This window comes from Schistocerca piceifrons, chromosome 9, assembly GCF_021461385.2.
Source record: "Schistocerca piceifrons isolate TAMUIC-IGC-003096 chromosome 9, iqSchPice1.1, whole genome shotgun sequence".
Lineage (NCBI taxonomy): Eukaryota > Metazoa > Arthropoda > Insecta > Orthoptera > Acrididae > Schistocerca > Schistocerca piceifrons.
In genome coordinates this window covers 188,818,094-188,840,386 of record NC_060146.1, presented here as the reverse complement: position 1 = coordinate 188,840,386, position 22,293 = coordinate 188,818,094, and the positions used below count along the sequence as shown (strand labels likewise).

Here is a 22,293-nt window from a genome sequence, read left to right as displayed (position 1 = left end):
GTCTATAAGCAGCAAAATGTAGAAACGTATTGTGTGTATGATATTAACGGACTGATCACTGAATATGTAATCACAAGTACAAAGCTTCTGGCGAAAAAAAGCTCTTAAACTGTAGTAGCAATTTTAAGCAGGAAAAAAATAATAATTTTTGTATAGGGTATCCCATTTATCTTGAACATACCAAATAACTTTTTCCGGAAGAAAAATAAAAAAAACCACACCAATTAAATGTTGTTAGCTGCCAGAAGTACCTCTGATCGTTACCTAGATACGAATAGCAGTACGTCTTGCTTAAATTGCAGCGTGTATTTTTATCGCAGTAATCCACATCCTCTCCTCAAGACTTCTTCAAAAACGTATCATATTAACATCATTGGGGATCACGGCGTAGACCTAGGCACGCAAAATAAGCCCTGACGCAAGCAGTAAGGACATCAAAAGCAGACTGGCACTGGCAAAAAAGGGCACTCGTGGCCAAGAGAAGTCTAGTAGTGTCAAACATACGCCTTAATTAGAGAAAGAAGTATCTCAGAATGTGCGTTGCCAGCAGAGCATTGTATGGCAGTGAATCATGGACTGTGGGGAAACCGGAACTCAAGAGAATCGAAACATTAGACATGTGGTGATACAGAAGAATGATGAATATTAGGTAGACTGATAATGTAAGGAATGAGGAGGGTCTCTGCACAATCAGCGAAGAAAGGAAGTAATAGAAAACACTGACAAGAGAAAGGGAAAGAATGGTAGAACATACGCTAAGACGTAAAGGAATGACTTCCGTGGTACTAGAGAGAGAGCTGTAGAAGGTAAAAATAGTAGAGGAAAACAGAGATTATATTACGTCCAGCGAGTAATTAAAGACGTCGGTTGCAAGTGCCACTCTGAGATGGAGAGGTTGGGGCAGAAGAGGAATTCGTTGATTGCCCCATCGAACCAGACAGAAATTTCATAACACATAAAAGTGTACCATTCTCGTAAAAACGAAGTTACTAAAAACTTAAAAACAAGACTGACTCTCATGTATTGTGACACTGCGCAGGTACCTAGGTTAACGTAACTCTTCAAAATCTGGAGTTGAAAATAAACAGATGGAAGCACGATGAAAATTCGCCCTGGTAATTCAATCGTCTTCAGATGAAGTTTTGAGTACAATGTACACCGAGGAAGATAATGCAGAAAGTGTACTCAGCTATGGAGTATGTACGTTAGCACAAAAAGAAATGGTAATAATTTACAACATCTGTGCATCCAGTACCGTACAGCAGTTATCTAAAACAAAGTAGCTTTTCTACCTTCTCTTCGTTGGTGCACGATGTACTCACATAAACCTCGAACTGAAGACTGTTGACTCTGTATTCTCCTTGTCTTTGTGTTTGCTTACTGTCAGCTCGAGCAAGTGGAGGATTTGCTACCCGACCACGATATCACAGTAACTGGTCTCCCATGACCATTGTCAGATGCACTGAGTGGCGTCACAGTAAACAAGTACAGTGGTGACTAAGGAAAACTCATCACACTGTGGATGATTTTAATACAGTAGGCGTATACTACCATGCGGTTTAGCGTGTCTTCGTGAGATATCACGATAAAAACTCACCATAAGCAGGCCAAAGCGCAAGTCATTCCTAGGTGCAACAATAATGTGGTACAATAATAATAATTTACTCCTGGTACCAGCATTGTATAACACATTTAACAGGATAAAATCAATATTTCGACGGACTACCCTACAATCTCAGAAATTATAATCCAATAGGCCGATAAACCACTGAGATGCCAAGGAAGACGTGGGCATAGTAAAAGTCAAACATCTGATATTTGAGGTGCAGAAGAAGAAAAGAAGGAGAATCTTGTTGCATTTTGGAAATGCACCCTGGTCATTCAGTCAATCGCCTTCAGTTGAAGTTTTAAGTACAATGTACGCCGAGGAAATGAGGTGGATATTCTACTCAGTTGTGGAGTATGTAAGACAGTAAAAAAATATGGCACTAATGTTTACGAATTTTCAGCATATGTGCACGTAGTACCACACTGTAGTAATAAAAAAAAAAAGAAAAAAGAAAATATAAGTACCTCTTTTACCTTCTCTTTATTGGTGCACGATGTACTCACACAAACTTTGAACTGACGACTATTGACTGTGTATTTTCCTTGTCTTTGTGTTTGTTTACTGTCTACTCTAGCAAGTGGAGCAGGTACTGCCCGACCACGATATCACAGTAGTTGGTCTCCCATGACTATTGTCAGATGCACTCAGTGGCGTCACAGTAAACAAGTACAGTGGTGACTAAGGGAAACCCATCACACTGTGGATGGTTTTAATACAGTAGAGCATACACTATCATGTGGTATAGCGTGTCTTCGTGAGGTATCACGATAAAAACTCACGATAAGCTGACCGAAGCGGAGTCATTCCTAGGTGCAACAATAATGTCGTACAATAATAATAACTGATGATGTTCGAAGTAGAGAGGATATAAAATGTAGACTGGTAAGGAAAGCGTTTCTGAGGAAGAGAAATTTGTTAACATCGAGTATAAATTTGTCAGGAAGTCGTTTCTGGAAGTATTTGTATGGAGTGCAGCCATGTATGGAAGTGAAACGTGGACGATAAATAGTTTGGACAAGAAGAGAATAGAAGCTTTCGAAATGTGGTGCTACAGAAGAATGCTGAAAATTAGATCGGTAGATTACATAACTAATGAGGAGGTATTGAATAGAATTGGGGAGAAGAAGAGCTTGTGGCACAATTTGACTAGAAGAAGGGATCGGTTGGTAGGACATGTTCAGAGGCATCAAGGGATCAGCAATTTAGTGCTGAAGGGCAGCGTGGAGGGTATAAATCGTATAGGGAGACCAAGAGATGAATACGCTAAGCAGATTCAGAAGGATGTAGGCCGCAGTACGTACTGGGAGAAGAAGAAGCTTGCACAGGATAGAGTAGCATGGAGAGCTGCATCAAACCAGTCTCAGGACTAAGGACCACCACAACAACAACATACTATCTTGCGGTTTAGCGTGTCTTCGTGAGATACCACGATAAAAACGACCGAAGCGGAGTCATTAGTAGGTGCTATAATAATGTGGTACAATAATAATTCACTCCTGGTACCAGCACTGTGTAACATATTTAACAGGAGAAAATGAATATTTCGACGGAATGAATTGCGCCAGACTACCCTACAAACCCAGAAATTATAATCCAATAGGCCGATAAACCACTTGGATGCCAAGGAAGACGTGGGCATAGTAACAGTCAAACATCTGATATCTGAAGTGCAGAAGAAGAAAAGAAGGAGAAGTTTGTTCATTTTCGTACATTTCGAGTACTGTTATGAGCACTTCCGTTGAACACTTTTCGCGCTTGCGGAACAGCGAGTACTTTCACACAGCACAGGCCACACTCGCACGCGAGAAAATGAATATTTCGACGGAATGAATTGCGCCAGACTTCCCTAAATTGTCAGACATTATAATCCAATAGGCCGTTAAACATCTGGGAAGCCAAGGAAGACGTGGGCACAGTAACAGTCAATCGTCTGATGTTTGAAGTGCAGAAGAAGAAAAGAAGGAGAATTTTGTTCACTTTCGTACATTTTGAGTGCTGTTACGAGCACTTCCGTTGAACACTTTTCGCGCTTTCCGAACTCAGCGAAACTCAGCGGCCACAGTCGCACGCACGATGCAGTTCCACAGGTGGCCGGCAGCGGCTAGCCGGCTAGCGGGCGGCTCATCCCGAGAGCGGGGTCCGCCGGAGGACCCCGTGTGTCCTTCGAGGAGCAGGTGGACGCTGGCACGGGGGGAAAGGACTGCGAGGTGACACGGCTCCTGGCCCCTCAGGATCTAGGAGAGGCCGCCAGCCGCCAGGAGGAAGGAAAAGAGAGGAGGAGGGGGCGTCCGGCAGAGGAGGCATGGTGGGAGCGGCGCGGCAGCGGCTATTGTTGCTGTCAGCGTATATAAGGCCCGCGCTGGACGCTGTCCGGCACAGTTCCTTCCAGCAGCAAGGCAACCACCAACTCCAGCAGCCGCCATGAAATTCTTCGTGAGTATATGGTCGCAGGCAGTAGCTCTAGGGTCGATTAGGCCGAGAAGCACCAACGCGAGCGGCTCAGTACGTACCTAGGTGCCGATACCTCTGTCTGTGTACGTACTGGTCTGTTTACACGCCAGTTACAGTATCTTAACCGGCCTTTCGTTCACAGTATATTTCTGATGTAAGGGCGTGAATCAGATTGTGCCAGACCGCGACTCGATCCTGGGAGCTTAGCGTGACACAGTAGAGTTACTTTACCGACTGTGCTATCTGTGGTGTCACCGCCAGACACCACACTTGCTAGGTGGTAGCCTTTAAATCGGCCGCGGTCCGTTAGTATACGTCGGACCCGCGTGTCGCCACTATCAGTGATTGCAGACCGAGCGCCGCCACACGGCAGGTCTAGTCTAGACTCCCCTAGCGCTCGCCCCAGTTGTACAGCCGACTTTGCTAGCGATGGTTCACTGACTACATACGTTCTCAATTGCAGAGACGACAGTTTGGCATAGCCTTCAGCTACGTCATTTGCTACGACCTAGCAAGGCGCCATATTCAGTAATTAGAATGAATTCTGAACAGACAATATTGTGAATCATGTACCGTCAAGAGCGACGTTCATCATTAATGGATTAAAGTTAAGTATCGAACTAATCGTCCGCTTTCTGAATTCTAATTCCTCGTCATGTTCCAGACCTCACGTCAGTATAGTTCTTCCCTCCTCACACCAGCCTGCGTGAGCTAAAACGCGTGCATTTCGGCCTCCTCTAGTAACACGGTGTTGGCACTTCTACCAACACAACACTATCCAGGCGCTACTTCTGACCCATCACAGCTCATCTTCCAACCAGTGTTCACCTGGGTTTTAAACTTCACAGAAATTCTCTTGCGTAGCCAGCAGGGCATGCTTATAGGTGCGCTACTCTAGCAAGGTAAGAAGAAAAGTTTGGAATGTAGGAGATGAAGTACTGGCGGAAGTAGAGCTGTGACAGCGGCTCGCGAATCGTGCTTGGACTGCTCACTGTAGGCAAAGCTCCCACATTCGAGCCCCGTCCGGCACACAGTTTTAGTCTGCCAGAAAGATTCAAATTGGCGCACACTCCACTGAAGAGTGAAAATTTTATTCTCTCTGTGCCTAAGCCAGACTGTGGCTAAGCCATCAACCCGCAGTATCCAATTTTCCAGGAGTGATTGCTAGTCGGGTGAGATTCTCAAGAGAAATTTGGAACGTAGGAGACGAGGTACTAGCGGAAGAAAAGCTGTTAGGGCAGATCACAATTCGTGCTTGGGTAGCACAGTTAGCAGAAGACTTTAGGGCGATAGTTAAGTTCCTAGGTTAGAGTCTCGGTCGGCACATGGTGTTAATCTGCCAGGAAGTTTCATATCAGCGCACACCCCGCTGGAAAGTGAATGTTTCTTTCATAAAACATCCTCTGGAATTCGGCTAAGCCATGTACCCGGCGGTATCCGATCTTTCAGGAATACTAGTACTTCAAGCTATGCGAGAGAGCCTCTGTGAATTTTGGAAGGTAGGAGCCGAAATAAGGCTGTGAGGAGGGCTCGTTAGTCTTGCTGGGGTAGCTCAGTCGGTAGAGCACTTGTCTGCGGAAAGGAAAGGTCTCGAGTTCGAGTCCTGGTCCGGCGTAGAGTTGTAATCTATCATGAAGTTTAAATCGCTGTGCATTCCGCTCAAGAGCGAACATTCATTATTATTGAGGCTCTAAAGTTTTGGCTGAAATGTATTGTCAACGAACAAGTGGACGAGATCTGCGATGTAAACTGAGCAGTATGCGCGCACACGCTGAATGGGTGTGCGATCATTGGGCAGTTTCGACGCCGGGTGTAGTACGTCATCCCGCCTGCGCTGCATAGCATATATCGGGCATCAGATAGGGGGAAAACTCTATTTCGTCTGTAATAAATGATGTGGCGGAAGCCTGCAGCTGTTTTGTTTGTTGTAAACTAACATTTGCAGCTGTCACTCTTCTTTTTATGCCCAACACGTTTCGGCCAATAATTGACATTATCATTGCGGCTTTTGTGTATTCTTTCCCGCCCGGAACGTGGCTTGCGATAAATGAAGAACTTTGACCACTACAGCTAACGGCATGTTATAGCAAACAGTACCGTATTGGGGAAATTATGATCCAAATACACCGTGAAGAGCCTGCAGATATGCCGCGTAAATTGACCAATGGGTGTGCAGGCGTTTACCAACGGTGTATGTTCACTGACCTCTTTTACACGGCAGGTGTAACACGTTAGTCAGTCAAGTCATGAGGGACCTAATAACCAGAACAAGTAGTACGTGGGTCAGTATCCCCCTAAATGAGCCCAAATTTCTCTGATTTTAGCCTCGTAATTATCATGCAAGATGAAATTTGGAAGGGACACTCTGTTCCTTGATCCATTTTGGGAACTAGGCTCTCTAAATGTTGTTAATAACGCTGTCCCTCGATGCTTAACGCCTTTCTTGTTGCGACTGCCATTGCATCTCTGTGCCTCTCTGACACTGAGATCTTGCTGCCAATGGTACTGCTCCGTCTCCTCCGTTTAGCCCAACGTGGTTAGTGTCAATGGCGAACAGTACTCAACCAAGACTTCGTGGAATGAGGAGTCTGGAAACAACCACATTTGTGAGTACCTCAGGTATGATTACATGCTGTGGACGCACGAATAGCAGCTACGGCCACTGTTTTCGGACATATATTTGTGGTACACGAGTGTTACCACGGCCTAAGCCTACGAAATTCGCCGAAAGCGACGTAGTCAACGTGTCTGCTGTTCCCTCTCATTTGCTTCCACAAAGAAGAATGCGAGAAGAAAACAAATCAGGCTTCGTGGATGTCGTTCTCTTTAAGCAGGCAAAATGCTTCCGACAATTCGTGAACTAATGCTGAATATACATTTCTTCTAGAACGCTGAAAATCGGTATTGATTATACCCTTTAAAATCAATTTGTCAGAGAACTGGTAAGACAGTTTACGATAAGAATGTCTGTATACCAGTTAGAAGCACACTGTCAACAATATTTCAGTTTTGTCTACTGGTGGTTCATACCAAAGTTTGGTGCCTCTCTTTAAAGAAAACTTCTCATCGATATGCGTGTATCATCATAGACGCGCAAGTCGCCCAATGTGGCGTGACCTGAAATATGACTTGCAACCCTTTTTCACGAGATAACTTAAGGGCGCAAAGAGTAGTGCTCTTACTGAACTGATGAATCTCAATAAAACGTGAACCTAAACTACTGGTTACGTTAATGTTGTGCTGAGGTTCATCAGAACAGTGAGAGCACCATTAACATTAAAAAATTTGGTAATGAAATGTACGTATGGCACTTACGGCCCATAGTTCTCTTCTTGTGAATTCGGCTGTGTGGTCCAAGTCTCTTTACTGGACACCACTAAGGCACCTTCGGCGTCTATGATGATGAAACGATGAGCACGACACACCCAACCAGTCTCGAGCGGTGAAAATCTCCAACCAGCCACCCTGCGATAGACAGTCGGCAACGGTAACCACAAGACCACCAGCTGGTGACGTGGGACGTGGAAAGTTAAGCAGACAAAAGCACGACGAGAAAAAAATAATAAAAAATTTAAAACAGGTGGTAAACTACTGCTCATGAACCATAAATGGCGAAGATTTAGAAAAAATTAGACTTCTTAAAAACCTTTCTAGAATGTAATTATGGTTCACTACTGAAGATGTACCTAAGTGGGTAGGAGGGAGAATATCCTGTTTCAGATTTCGGTCTCTGTGTGTATTACTTTCTCTGTTCAATAGCAAATGTGCGTGTCATACTCACGGATTTCATGGCTGACTCGCTTTCCTACTTCATCAGAACTGTAGGAAAAAGACAAATAAAGTGCCTTTGCTTACGCGCGCAATGTTTCGAACTGAAACGAAATAATGTCAGAATCAGATTTTCACTCTTTAGCGGAGTGTGCGCTATTATGAAACTTACCTGGCAGATTAAAACTGTGTGCCGGACCGAGACTCGAACTCGGGACCTTTGCCTTTCGCGGGCAAGTGCTCTACCGTCTGAGCTACCCAAGAACGACTCACGCCCCGTCCCCACAGCTTTAGTTCCCGTCAAAGGTCCCGAGTTCGAGTCTCGAGTTTTAATCTGCCAGGAAAGTTTCACGAAATAACGTCGTTTCACATGACTTGCCACTGCATCGCTGTTGGCGTGACAAAGACGAAGCAAGGCTCTGAGTGGGAGGAAAGCAGAAATAGACAAGGACAGAGACTGACATAGCCCGGCCATACGAAATATTGTTTACCCTTTGCGGGCGACGCCGGCAACACCACGGCTGTACATTGGCAACTACCTGCAACAGCCTGTTCCATCAGCAATATTACCCGGCCATTCCGCAACACTGCCATGTACTGCTCCCACTTTGCAGCAGTGTTGATGACAACACTATTTTATTGCCGTAAAATATGGCCCGTGTGAAAGCAGCGTGATTCTCCCAATAAATTTGCTTCTGCTGTCTTCACGGCGGCTAGATTTGTCGTCGTCCCACACTAAGTCAATCTGGACTATTACTACCAGATAATTGAAGATTTGGGTATCAGCACTTTTCGACTATCTACGTGCATTATATTACAAATTTGTCCCATATCACCGCGTCACTTTTTTGTCGTATGTTGCATTCAGATGCCAAGATGTACGATATGCCTTTAGCTAGACATAATGAACCAGCCTGGATAACATTTGGCGCAGGCGTTAGTTCAGTAGCCAATTAACAACAACGCTGCATCACTGGATGTTCATATACGATTACGGCAGAGTAGTTACTGGTATCTCACGAGGTTATCGGAAACAGACAATAAATATGTACAGCATATAAACAAACAAGTGGGTAGGAAGAACAGTGATGCATAGTGCCAACGACCCGTTTCACTGCCACGGAGGGCAATTTCAATCGCATTCGTCCGTCCGCATCGGTAAGAGCGCCGATTAAAATCACGGCATTCAGCGGAATTACTGCCGGCAGTGGAGATAGATCGGCCCGCAGATAACTGCCGAATGGAAACGGGCGCCTCGTTATGTTAGGACCGTGCGGTGCGCGCTGTGTGCGGCGGTAATGCACCCGCGTTAAATGGCCCACCGCTCCCCGTAACGACTGTTTTGCCGGTGATACTGTTAGCACCTGCGTATCAGTCCATTTGGTCGGCACGCGAATTTGCCGAGCGGTGTGAAGTGCCCGCTGGTTCTGTCGGACACGTCTAGCGTGAAAGTGGTGCACTTCGTGGCGCACCGAAACATCATATCGCTTATCACGCAGATCTGTACCAGATGTTATGTTCCACATGGCACTATGTTAAGACCAAAACTACTTAGCTTCTTTAAAACTAACAGCCCCAGAATGTGTCACATGGCACTGTGTTAGAAGAAAAATTATTCATCTTTAAAATTGGCAGTCAGAAAACACTTTCCAGGGTACTACGATATTATTCGGCTTCATTAAAACTGGCGGTCTGGGGACGTGTTCAAGGGCATTATGTCATGCCCACAGTTATTATTCATCTTCTATAACTAACGGTCTGAGGATGCGTCCCAGACTACAACGCGAGAACCAAAATTATTTAGCTTTTTTTAAAATGGCAGTTTGAGGGTGTGGTTGGTTGGTTGGTTGGTTGGTTTGGGGAAGGAGACCAGACAGCGTGGTCATCGGTCTCATCGGATTAGGGAAGGATTGGGAAGGAAGTCGGCCGTGCCCTTTCAGAGGAACCATCCCGGCATTTGCCTGGAGTGATTTAGGGAAATCACGGAAAACCTAAATCTGGATGGCCGGACGCGGGATTGAACCATCGTCCTCCCGAATGCGAGTCCAGTGTCTAACCACTGCGCCACCCCGCTCGGTTGAGGGTGTGTCCCAGGATTCTGTGTTAGGCCCAAAATTATTAGTCAGTTTTATTAAAACTAGCGGTCTGAGGATGTGTCCCGCGTACAATGTGAGGACAATAGCGTTTTTAAAAAAACTGGCAGTCTGAGGACATGTTTCAGGGTACTGTGACAGGACCCAAAATTATTCAGCTTCAATAAAACTGTTTGATGCGTCCCAAGGGACTATGTTATGACCAATATTATTTCTATTGTTTGTTTTAAAACTTCTAATCTGGAGGAAGAAACTTAGGATGTAATGTCCCGTCAACGAAGAAGGTTGTTATAGATGGAGCGCGAACGCGGAACCATCCCAGCATTTGCGTTGCGATTTAGAAATACTACCAAAAGCAAGATGGTCATACGGGGGATGTGAAACACTGTACTTTTCAATGCAAACTGGCAGATATTAAAGGTACCTGAGGCATGTGGCTGTTCATATGATGACACAAAATATAGAGCTTATTCTTCTTAAAGTTCGATCGAGAACAGAGATTTAAACACTGTAGATACGGATGAAAGGATAACTTCTGTTAAAACTTCTGGGCCTGGTCCAAAAATCAAACTGTAAATTATTAGTGAAGAGTTTTATTCGTGGATCACGGCCTCTGAGTAAGGAAGTTTCAACAACTTTAACCACTAATTCTGAAGACTTCATCATATTAGAAATATAATTCTATGTCATGCCTGCTAATTGTACCGCATTGGTAGTAAGAAAGTAATACATTTTATAGAAGAGAAACTCCCTGTTTGCTGCCACACCAAAGTTCGCTTTCGTAGCTTCCGATGTTCCCCAGGGGATTACTTTGGGATTAGTAACATTAATTTGCATCTTTCAAAACAGGCAGAATGAAAGAAGGAACATTAGGACTCCACGTCCTCATAGGTCTTTAGTGTCCTCTCAAAAGAACTATCCCTTATTTTGCGTTACCGTATTGAAAACACTTAAATGTGGTTGATGCGGGTATTTTACCTGCCTTCCTCCAGAAGAAGAGTCCTGTGTTTGCGCCTAACTTCGTAGGTCAAACTGTCAGATATTAATGCTAGCTGAGTCTTTAGACTGTTCGCAAGATGAGTTCTTTGATTAACATCCATCTGAGGTCAGACTCATTAAGGATAACGTTCCACTATTCTGTAGGAAGTAGCAGACAGTCCTGAACTAAGAAAAGGTGCAGATTAGTTCTTTTCAGCTATGAAAAACAAGGAAGTAGCTCCCAAATACGAAGATAATGAATCGAAGTTTGAGTAAGTGATTCCGCAGATGTTAAGTAAGTACATAGCTGGGTACGATCTTCGATGATACATATCAAGATAACGATAGATTTCGTATGCCTGCTCAGGATAGCCGGCCGTGATGGCCGAGTGGTTCTAGGTGCTTGAGTCCGGTACCGCCTCGACTGCTGTGGTCGCAGGTTCGAATCCAGCCTTGGGCATGGATGTGTGTGATGTCCTTAGGTTAGTTAGGTTTAAGTAGTTCTAAGTTCTAGGAGACTCTTGACATGTTAAGTCCCATAGTGCTCAGAGCCGTTTGAACTATTTGAACATACTCAGGATATAGCTCCGATATTTTCAAATTACAGTGCACCTACCACGATGGAGTCTGTGCTGGCCGAAATCGTAGTAATGTTACAAAAAGTAAATATTACGAACTTCTGTCAACCAGAGCAGATCAATTGTTCGCAGAACTATAGGCTGCGTCAGTCGTTGAAATGACCACCATTGCTGGCATTGTGGTATCCAAGAAAATGAACCGTAGATACCTCGGTTCGTAGAGCGTTTAATGGAGCATGGGTCGGAACAAAGCAATCTGCACTCTCGAAAACTCAAGCGTGAAGGTAGGGTTCTTGGGGACAGTGAAGTCTGATCGCCCTGATACACCATTCTGCATAGTGTTCTCCACTCTGTGATACGTTATAAACTAAGTTCAAACTAACCACACACGTGGAGAACGTATTGTCCTTACCGGACTTTATCAATTTCCTTGCGATCAAGTTCGTCTCCTTGAAACCTTCCTCTTCGTACACATTCTTTTATTGGTTCCATTTCTGTTGGTTTCCCTTGATTCTTCAGTTTCCATTCTTTCTTCTTAGTCCTTTCCAAGTCTGATATGGTTCACGCTAAAAATTTCCGGTATTGCATCTCATTTGGCTTCTTATCTTCTTTCGTTCTTTCATAGTCTTGCTCTTATTCGTTCTGTTTGTTCACTTTCCTTGTTCAATTTATTTTCCCTCTTCTTCTCATTCCCTTCTCTGACGTTTCCCGTAATATACTATGCTGTATGTCATTTTTGCACTTAGTTCGCTTCCTCATAAATATGCTTCTATTCGTCCTTTTTTCTTTTGGTTCCTCTTACTTCTCCAATTTCCTTCCTCTCCTTTTCTCTTTCTTTCTTAGGTCTTATACGATTCATGTCTCACAGATTCCTATGTTCCATCTTATGTTCCTTCTCACCTTCATTCTCTCCTTCATATACATATTTCCACTCGTCCTCTCTTAGTTCTCCAACTTCCTTTGTGTCTTTTTCTGTTTGGTCTTCATTTTCCTAACATTACACTTACATTCTCCTTTCTCCCGTACTTTTATCACGTCACAGATGTTTCTCTTCGCTCTTTCTCCTATGACGCTCTCATTTAACTGAATTCCATTCTTCCTCGTGCTATTGTGATTGAGCTTTCCTGCAGTTTACCAGAATAATTTCCCACAAATACCACATGAACCGATTGGCGAATGTAAAAACATTCATGTTCTTACGATATTAAGGAACTGACTTTGTATTATTGACAGCACAAAACAACGTCTGCTATTGTCTAGACAACATGTAAAAAATTTGTAGCTCCCAATAACCGAGATACGACGACATTTCGCGTATCATAATCTTCATTATTAGAAAAGTTACTTCCCTTCCCCTTTGGCATTCTTGTCAAGACCAAGCGCATGCTAGACTCCTAATGGCGAAGATATCGACACATACCGGATTTCTAGTACTACCACTATAAGCTGAGGATGATTATTATCTGCACAAATTCATCGCTATTAATACTATCTGCGCGCTAATCCATGGCAGCACCTCCACTGTGAACCAAGTGCGCAGTTGTTTGAGTCACGCGAAGATGACGCTGAGAATGCCATTTATCTCTTCAGAAGAAACGGCTCGCTGCTGCCTCGCTGGCAGGACAGGAAGCGGGCAGTGCGTAACTGTGCGTTACGTCAGACACGCAGAGGTCGCCGGGAAGACTTTCTTTTGGCGGCTCGGCCCAAACAACACCAGTGCCGGAATGAGTCTTTCTCTCCGCAGCGCTTGCCTCCGCCGTTGTGAAACTTGCTAATAGGCTAAAATTCTGTTCCAATTTCTGTTCCGCGACCAGGTCTTGCGGATAAAGCTCCTAGTGAGAGTTTCCTCCATTCTACCAACGCCCATTGTAGCCATCAGCAATACTGACCTCTGTGTGTGGAGCAATAATGATGAAGTCTTCTCGGATAACCCGTTGAGTCGTGGCGTGATGTTGTCGCAACGTTTCGACGAGTTTCCTATACGTCATCTTCAAGTGAAGCGTCACGTTCATAACCAGTTCGTTCCTTTATAGCCTTTGACAGCAGACAGGCGGTCTCAGGGATTCTCGGTAGGGAAAAACCTAAAGAGGTAATCTACATCGCAACAAATATTTACGTATTCTGGTAGCTTGTTTCAGTCAAGAGTAACCATTCTGAGACAACTAATTCTTTGGTGACGTGCAGAGCCTATACACGGAGCTGTTGTGTGTTCCAAGAGGTACCAACCAAAAGCTGATTATTCAAAAATGGTTCAAATGGTTCTGGACTTAACATCTGAGAACTTAGAACCACTTAAACCTAACCAACCTAAGGACTACACACACATCCATGCCCGTAGCAGGATTCGAACCTGCGACCGTAGCAACAGCGCGGTTCCGGACTGCAGCGTCTAGAACCGCTCGGCCACAAAGGCCGGCAGCTGATTATGCTCAGTTTATATTCTGTACTCATGCGGCTGTACATTCCATTCAACAGGTCCTGTAGTTCTTCCTCAGTATCAGTGAGGATGGCCAAGTCGTCAGCATATCTTATCACTGGTATCCTTACACCCTAAATTTTAATCCCACTCCTCAACTGATCGAGATTCGAACTCGGAACCTTTGCCTTCCGTGGGCATGTGCTCTACCATCTGAGCTACTCAAGCACGACTCACGCCCCCCCCCCCCCCCAGACATATTTCTGGCAGTACCTCGTCTCCTATCTTCCAAAATTTACAGAAGCTCTCCTGCGAACCATTCTGGAAACTTTGCTCTTGTCTTCCATTATTATGAGGTGAAGTTGCTGCGAACGTTTATTCGTCTGTCGTAGCAGTACCAGTAACGCTTAACACGATTCACCATCTCGTAATGAAGCAGTGCTTTTTAGTGCCATGTTAGAACTTCTGAGCTGGCGCAATGAAATAGCTCGAGTGGTCCTTAAAATGTCACGATATGCTATTGGTACCTCTCCCTCTCGACAGACGCACTAAATTTGGTAAGAAGTAAATGTACAAACTATTTAATCGTTGCTGGCATCTTTAATCTGACGGACAGTGCATTTTGCGTGCACCGCCATGTAATTCGATCTACGAACAACCGTGGAAGTTGAGAGAGCAGCAGGCATGCACAAATACAGACCAACGTCATCTTCAGAAAGCGTACCTTACCACTGACTGGACATCCTATCAAAAACTGATACATTTGGCTTTCTCTGTCACTTCATCATATTAACTCACAGTTGCGAAGTGTGATACGATCCGCGTCTATTTCTTCTGTTCTCTTCGTGGATTCGGTGATTTCACCTCTTTGGATCAAAAGGACGCAGTTATCACGTCCATGGTCTTCGCCTGCGTCTTGTCGTTCAAAATTTGCCGCCAAGGCTTTCACTTTGAAGTCCATTTTCATGCATTCTGTCTACTTGTTCCCGCTGTCTGTAACTGTTTTTCGTGTATTGTCTTGTGCACTGAATCAGCTTGTAAGTCATTTCTAGCGTATTCGTTTGTCAGAAGCGATCTTTTCTTGTGCACGCTTTAACAGTACGGAGAAATCTCATTTCCACAGCCTGGACCTCGCTCACATCCTTTTGTACGAAAACTCAGCTTTCAGATAGGTGGATCCTAGTAGGTATTACCATGACTTTGCAAAATATCACTGTGTCTTTCCTGACTTATTTTTGTAGCGTACTTCTAACTGTTCCACAGACTGCGTTAAATTTTAGGAGCTTATTATCAATTGCGCTGTCGGAATTTGGTCCTATGCCACAGCCGAGATCTTGAAAGTGAGTTACCTGTTCCAATTTTGCGTTTTAGGTATAATTCTAGGTCTTCTAAGAGATTTTCCTTTGAGTCTGTAACCTCTGATTTAGTAACGGAAATCCTCATGCTATATTTGAAGCCCACAAATTAAGGTGACAGTCGGCTCTTTGAAGATAACCTCAAATTTCTTGATTAATTATTTGATCATATGCGTGTACTAGAGTATTAAAACATTCTTCCCTTTTGATCTTTCTGTGTAGGTGATATTTTGTTTCCAAGGAGTGATTGGGTCATCTTTCTAGATTCTGAATGGAGTAGGAGACAGGTCACAAACTTATCTAAATCCATGTATTGTTGTTAATTTGTTTAGACAATGTTTCTTGGTTTTAGATCGTGATTTTTGTCTCCTTCTAAAGAGCTTTTACAGAGTTAATAAGATTAATTCACATGTATCTTTTGTCATAATTTCCCACATTGTCTGCTGACTTTGTAAAAAGGTTTTTCATAATCTATAAATGCTATGTGCTTCTTTAATTTCTTTCCTTTTATCTACCAACTATTGACTAGAAGCAGTACAGAATGGTCCTTTTTTTAAAACCTATTTTGTTTGTCTAATAAAATAATATAAGAGATAGGGCTTCAGTTTGTTATTTAAGAAATATCTATTGATTTTACTCCCCGTCTGAAAACTGCTAATATTGCTCTACAATTTTTTGTGTCGCTTCTGTGGCCTTTCTTTAAAGTGACCATGCGAAGTGGTGCAATGGACTCGCATTGGGGAGGACGACGGTTCAAAACCCCGACCTGCCATCCAAATTTATGTGTTCCGTCATTCCTGTCAGTGCCGAAATGGTTCCTTTGAAAGGGCATTGCCTGTATGCTTCTCCATCTTCTCGTAATCCTAGCTTGTGCTTCTTCTCTAATGACCGCGGTGTCGACGGGACGTTAAACTCTAAATCGTCTTTCCCTCTTTCCCTCCTTGAATATGGAGAAAACTTCGAGTCATAACGAACCTTATTTCTTAAAATGAAATAATATAATGTTACGAGATAGAGATCAACCACAACTAATGGGGAATCGAAAGCAATATCTTTTGAGTGACTGGGCGCTCGTCTACTTCCACTTCAGTTACTTCCATCCGATCGACATTTTGGCCCCTCTGCTAGGTACTTTTTCAGGACGTTCTTGTGTTCACGGTCAGCTGAAGACTGATATTTACTCCAAGACGCGTCACGAAGCCACCCATATCATTTCCGTCTCTGCTCTGAGCAGCCTCTCATTTGGTTCCTGGCGCCACACTCTTGTGAAAAATTAATGCAGGCTGCGTGGGTTGGGCCGCTACGAGTTGCCTTCCCTTCACTTCCTGGCCGTCCCTGCGAAGCGAATTGCCGCGGTGTTCGTATTCACTGCACGCAGGCTTCAGTCAGTGTGTCCACTTTCGCGCTGGCCGCAGTCTTAAGGTAGCATTTTAGAGGAACGTCTGACTGTCTGCCACAGGGTGAAAAGAGTTTCTTTTACTTTTTGCAGACTAGTATGCTACGATTTTCTATGGACATGCAGTGAAGCAGGTGTGGTCGTCATGTGTTCAAAATGCTCAAATGGCTCTGAGCACTATGAGACTTAACATCTGAGGTCATCAGTCCCCTAGCACTTGGAACTACTTAAACCTAACTAACCTAAGGACATCACACACATCGATGCCCGAGGCAGGATTCGAACCTGCAACCGTAGCAGTCTCGCGGTTCCGGACTGAAGGGACTAGAACCGCTCGGCCACCGCGGTCGACTGTCGTCATGTGTATGTTTGATGATGATGATGTTTCGTTTGTAGGGCGCTGAACTGTGCAGTCATCAGCGCCCGTACATATTCCCAATCTGTACACAGTCCAGCATAGCCACTTTCATGAATGATGATGGAATAATGAGCACCATACAAACACTCAGTTTCCGGGCAGAGAAAATACGCAACCCGGCCGGGAATCGAATCCGGGACTCCGTGATCCAGAGGTAGCAGCGTTAGCCACTAGACCGCGAGCTGCGGACGTGGACGTTCGAGAACAATAGTTACGTCCCAGAGAAATTAGACCGAAACGGAAATACAGGACAATGCGTCCAATATGAGTTGACGGGAACCTGCTGCAGTGGCTGTAAGACGAGGTTAAGGATCCCAGGAAGGAACGAAAGCAGAGTCTTATGCCTCGTCTACGTCGAGTTTGTTAGAGATGAGACGCCTCCACTTATTGGTTAAGGCTGAGGAAATAAATCGGCTGTGGCATTGTTCTAGGAATATAGTGGCTAGAGTGTCAAGATTTCACTGCGCTGATTGTAAGCCCTGTCTAGACTTTAGCATGAGTTGTTTCAGTCTGCATTTTCTTGTGTATGAAAATTGCTAGCTGTAGCCTGTGCCTCATTGTTGTAACTGGATATATTATGTATGGCTGTGTAATAGCACAACATCGTTAGAAAAAGACATGCGTTCAGACATCTGAGGTTGTTGCTCAAGGTTGACAGATTATCCATCTCATAGTGAATATTAATGGTTAGAGTATCCTTCCATTCTTCCAGAAAATTTGAGTCGTATTTGAGAAAGTCGCCATGTATGTAGTGTCTTAGTCCCAGTTGTCAAGCAATGCTTCTTTTTAATCACACAAGTAGGAGGGAGTACCTTGTTCACAGTGAACGACCAAAAAAATCAGTTTTCCGTCACGTAGTAATGAAAAGCTGACGGGTGCACTACATCCCTTTTTTTGTATAGTATTGATGTGGTTGGAGATTTGCGTTTTGCGTTGTGATGAGTATAACATATTGACGAGACGTGTCTGCCATTGTTAAGATTAATAGAGGTTACAGTATTCTTCCTTGTGGAACGCACAAAATTTCTGCCATGCTTGGGAAACAGCCATCAAGCACATTGCATATTGGCCTTACCTGCCAAGTATTGCTTATATCTAGTTGTATATTTAGAATCGACTGCCATATGCTCACGTCTAATCAAAAACAGACCAAAAGAACAGTTTTTCCATAATGAAGTGAACAGTTTATTTGTGCACCATGTTTTTGGTGTTTCTATACTATTGGTACGGTTGGAGCCTTGTGTGACGGGGGGTGTACCATAGTGCCAATAAGTTTCGAAAATCAGACGTCCGGTACTGTTATAGGTACAACTCTTCTTGTGGGAAATACGAACTTTCATATTTGCGAAACATTCGTGTTGGCCTTAACTAGCAAACAACTCATGTATCTGGGAGCATGTGCCATATTTCGTCAGAAGACAAAGACGGATCACAAAGAACACTTCCATAATGTAGTAACAAAGTCTACTTTTATACCAGGCTGGGAGCCGTACAGTTTGCGTAGTATTTTTATCTCGTGAGAGGTGTAACATAGTAAACGAATGACATAGAAACGAATGACCATTAAGACCTTAGCACCTCAAGTTCCCGCTAATGAAGGGAACAGAACTTGCCACAGCATTCTTCCTTGTAGGACGCACGCAAAATTTCTTCCACACTTGGGAAATATTTTTCGAACACTTTTCGAAAAATGAAATGTGTGTGAAATCTTATGGGACTTAACTGCTAAGGTCATCAGTCCCTAAGCCTACACACTACTTAACCTAAATTATCCTAAGGACAAACACACACACCCATGTCCGAGGGCAGACTCGAACCTCCGCCGGGACCAGGCGCACAGTCCATGACTGCAGCGCATCAGACCGTTCGGCTAAACCCACGCGGCGAACACTTTGCGTTTTGGATTTAGCTGTCAAGGAGTTGTCATCTGTCTGGCATTGTGCACAGTAATCTGACTGTCAGTTAACGAACACAAAAACACTTTAACATAACGTAATAAGAAGCATTTACTTGTCCAGCGGGTTTCGAGCTTTTTTGTTTGTGGAATGAGGGCTATTTACAGAAGTACAGATATCATTTTGGCCCTGAGGTGTCCCCCATTCAGCTTGTTTCGTGTTTTGCGAAGACTCACCACACGCATATAGTTTTGGTCTTAGCTCGCAGGAAATGTTTCTTAATAATCATTAATCTGAGAGTGTCAGTCAACAACGAATTGTTAAGATCTTTTTACATAGTGAAGTAAGCAAGGTTTGCAGTGCGCCACAGGCTTCAAACCTTTGTGTCGTAATGAGTGTGTGATGCAAGCAAAGATAGTGACGAGACGTTTCGGCCACCAGGTGTCCGCCATCGTGTTGGCCCTGGCCGTGAGCGCCTTCGCCGAAGAGCAGGCCGTCGACGAGAAGAAGCAGGAGAAGCGAGGCCTGCTGGGTCTGGGCTACGGAGGCTACGGATACGGAGGCTACGGACACGGTCTGGGATACGGACTGGGATACGGCCACGGCCTCGCCTACGCCGCCGCCCCTGCCGTCGTAGCCGCCCCCGCAGTCGCCAAGGTCGCCGCCCCCATCAGCTACGGATACAGCCACGGCCTGGGATATGCCGCCCCCGCTGTGGTCGCAGCTCCAGCTGTCGCCAAGGTATGTATGTGACTACTTTGAATGTCGTCCTACTACTGTCTTGTCCAGCACAAGATCTTCTGAATAGTCTGATTTCACGGTGATTAAATATTGACAAAGTCGTTATCAAGCGCCAAACTTCTTCACTGCTACGCAATTCAAACCGTCTGCTGGGATTTTCTTCGCGATTCCCACTGATGACCCTGAACGGCTGAGTAAATTGTCCAGATATCCAGGGATACCAGTGGGAATCGTAAAGAAAATTCCAGGAGACGGATTGAAACGCATAGCAGTGAAAGAGCTTGAAGAGGAGTTTGACCACATAACGATTCAGAAGACAAAGTAGTATGCCGTGTACATATAGATGCAGAGCTGTGGCATCTCATGTGTGATGTACCACAGAACTAATGTTGATCATAATAATCATCTCTACCTTCGCTTTGTGCTCAAAAGTGACAAGTTAGCTTTATATGCTTGAGAAAAACTGGGCCAAGCATAGAAGCCTGAGAACTACCACAAGTTAAAAAGTACAAACCAGAATGAAGTCCATTCCTTATCTTCCACAGAGCTTTCCAAAGTCAAAAGTCATTCGTATATGCTTGGAGAAAAAGACCTAAGAGGAATAGAAGAAGGTAGAAAGTCCACAGTGCTCTCCAAAGAAGTTGCTAACGTATGCTCAGAGAAAAAGATTAGATCAAGTACTGAACCCTGAGAACTACATAAAGTTACAGAACCAAAGATAGAAAGAAGTCAGTTCCATGTCGCCTGCTAGGCTGTCCAGAATCACAAGTTATTTACGTATGCTTGGAAAGAACCCTGAGGAACAGCTCAATTTAGAGACGCCAACTTAGGAAGAAATCTTTTTCTTACTCTCCGCTGTACTATCCAAAGCGTCAAGCCGTTTACATACATTTGGAAAAAAGTTTGGGCCAAGTATGAAACCCTGAGGAACATCCCAAGTCACAGTGCCCCAGCTACAGATAAGTTCTTTCCTTATAACATAACAGTTCTCCTCTCGCCTAACACAGCTCCGTTTTCTCCAGTATTAAACAGAAGTGGATCAGATTGTCCAAATACATAACTTCGCTCTTTGGCAAGCTAAACTCGAGTCAGTACTCCTTTGTGTACTAACATCCTGCGCCTTATTGTTCCAGGTGGCCTACGCTGCCCCCGCAGTGAGCTACGCTAAGGTGGCCGCCCCCGCCATCTCGTACGCTGCCCCCGCTCTGGGCTACGGATATGGATACGGCCATGGACTGGGATATGGAGGCTATGGATATGCCGCCCCCGCCATCGCCAAGGTCGGCTACGCAGGTCTGGGATACGGCTACCACGGATGGCATTAAGCTTCACCTCGTCCGACATCAAACCAACACGGCTGGACACCCTTCTTCACTCGCACTGACCCTAGCACCAGCATGAAAGACGCCAGGAGCTATACCTATGGTGGACAGTTGCCCCTCCGCACGCAGAAGATCTGAAGATAACCCAGTTCTCCTCTCACCTACCACCCCTCTGTTTTCTCTAGTATTAAACAGGACTGGATCAGGCTGTCCAAACACAGAACTTCGCTCCTTGGCAAGCTAAACTCGACTCAACGCTCCTTTGTATCCCCGTCTTCAACTCATCACGTTTTCCTGATTATTATGTCACTTCACTACCACTTCATACCACTGCCTAGATTCGACTCTTTGGCAGTTCTACGTGCAATATGTTTGTCTGTAATTTATTGTAATATTGACTGATGTGAAGGAAGAAAATCTGATGGATTTTGACTCTGTACGATATAAAGGTAACGAGTTTGGAATAAAATATTTGTAAATCATCATTATTTAGTCTCAAGCCGCCTTTTCTTTCTGGAAACTATTATGTGCTTACTTCCTGGACTGGTCCTATCACATCATCAGTCTCCTTCTCCTCCTCATCCTCATCAACTGTTCCACATTCACTGCAGTATAAACGCCCCTATAGAATATCCATTTATTCTAGCTTCTTCATTCAGTTAGTTAGTTGTATGTTACATAGGTCACATACATGAACTATGTGTATCGAAACGACTAGGTACGAATAACTTTCAACAGTTTGTACACGTGATCTGGTTGACTGCTTGACATCATTTTTGTTTCTCATTAAACATCTGAAGTTATTTAAAAGGAGACATTTGGGAAGTTTATGTTTCAGCATCAGGTCCCACAGCTTGTATCATTAGAGCTGCAGACGTATTACTGAGTACTTTGTTTAGTAAGAAAAGAAAAAGGAATAGTAAAATTCTAGGAAACCAAATTACATATCAAGATAATTTTTAAGCACAACTGCATGTTCTTGAATACAATACATAGTAACTCCTCAACAGTGGAAGACTGAGAGCGAGGAACTAGGAGACGCTGTGCCAGGCTAGGAGAATATGTATATCAAAGAAACAAATTAGTTTAATTTTCAAAGCCAGTACCGCACCAAAACAATAAAATCTGCGCTAGTTTATTCCTGTAAGGCGAAGAGTTAATCACATGCCAAAGTAACACTTTGAGAAGTTATAACAACATATTTTAACGCATGCAATATGCAATCTGGTGTCAGCCCCTGTCACCAACACTAAATGTACACTCTGCCTGGCAA

At 44.1% G+C, this 22,293-nt stretch overlaps 1 protein-coding gene across 1 annotated transcript; it reads left to right on the top strand.

The window, feature by feature from the left end:
- The first annotated feature begins 3,894 nt into the window (after positions 1-3,894).
- Positions 3,895-21,505, top strand: LOC124716993 (cuticle protein 64-like). The gene is made up of 3 exons (XM_047243617.1): positions 3,895-4,042; positions 19,399-19,698; positions 20,832-21,505. Exons 1-3 carry the CDS (start codon positions 4,031-4,033, stop codon positions 21,021-21,023), a joined length of 504 nt encoding a protein of 167 aa, XP_047099573.1. The 5' UTR covers positions 3,895-4,030; the 3' UTR covers positions 21,024-21,505.
- Positions 21,506-22,293: the final 788 nt, after the last annotated feature.

Bases quoted from the DNA above. Each gene is read 5' to 3' on its own strand.
- LOC124716993 (XM_047243617.1), top strand. The intron at 19,699-20,831 runs GTATGTATGTGA...TTATTGTTCCAG, and splicing joins CAGCTCCAGCTGTCGCCAAG to GTGGCCTACGCTGCCCCCGC.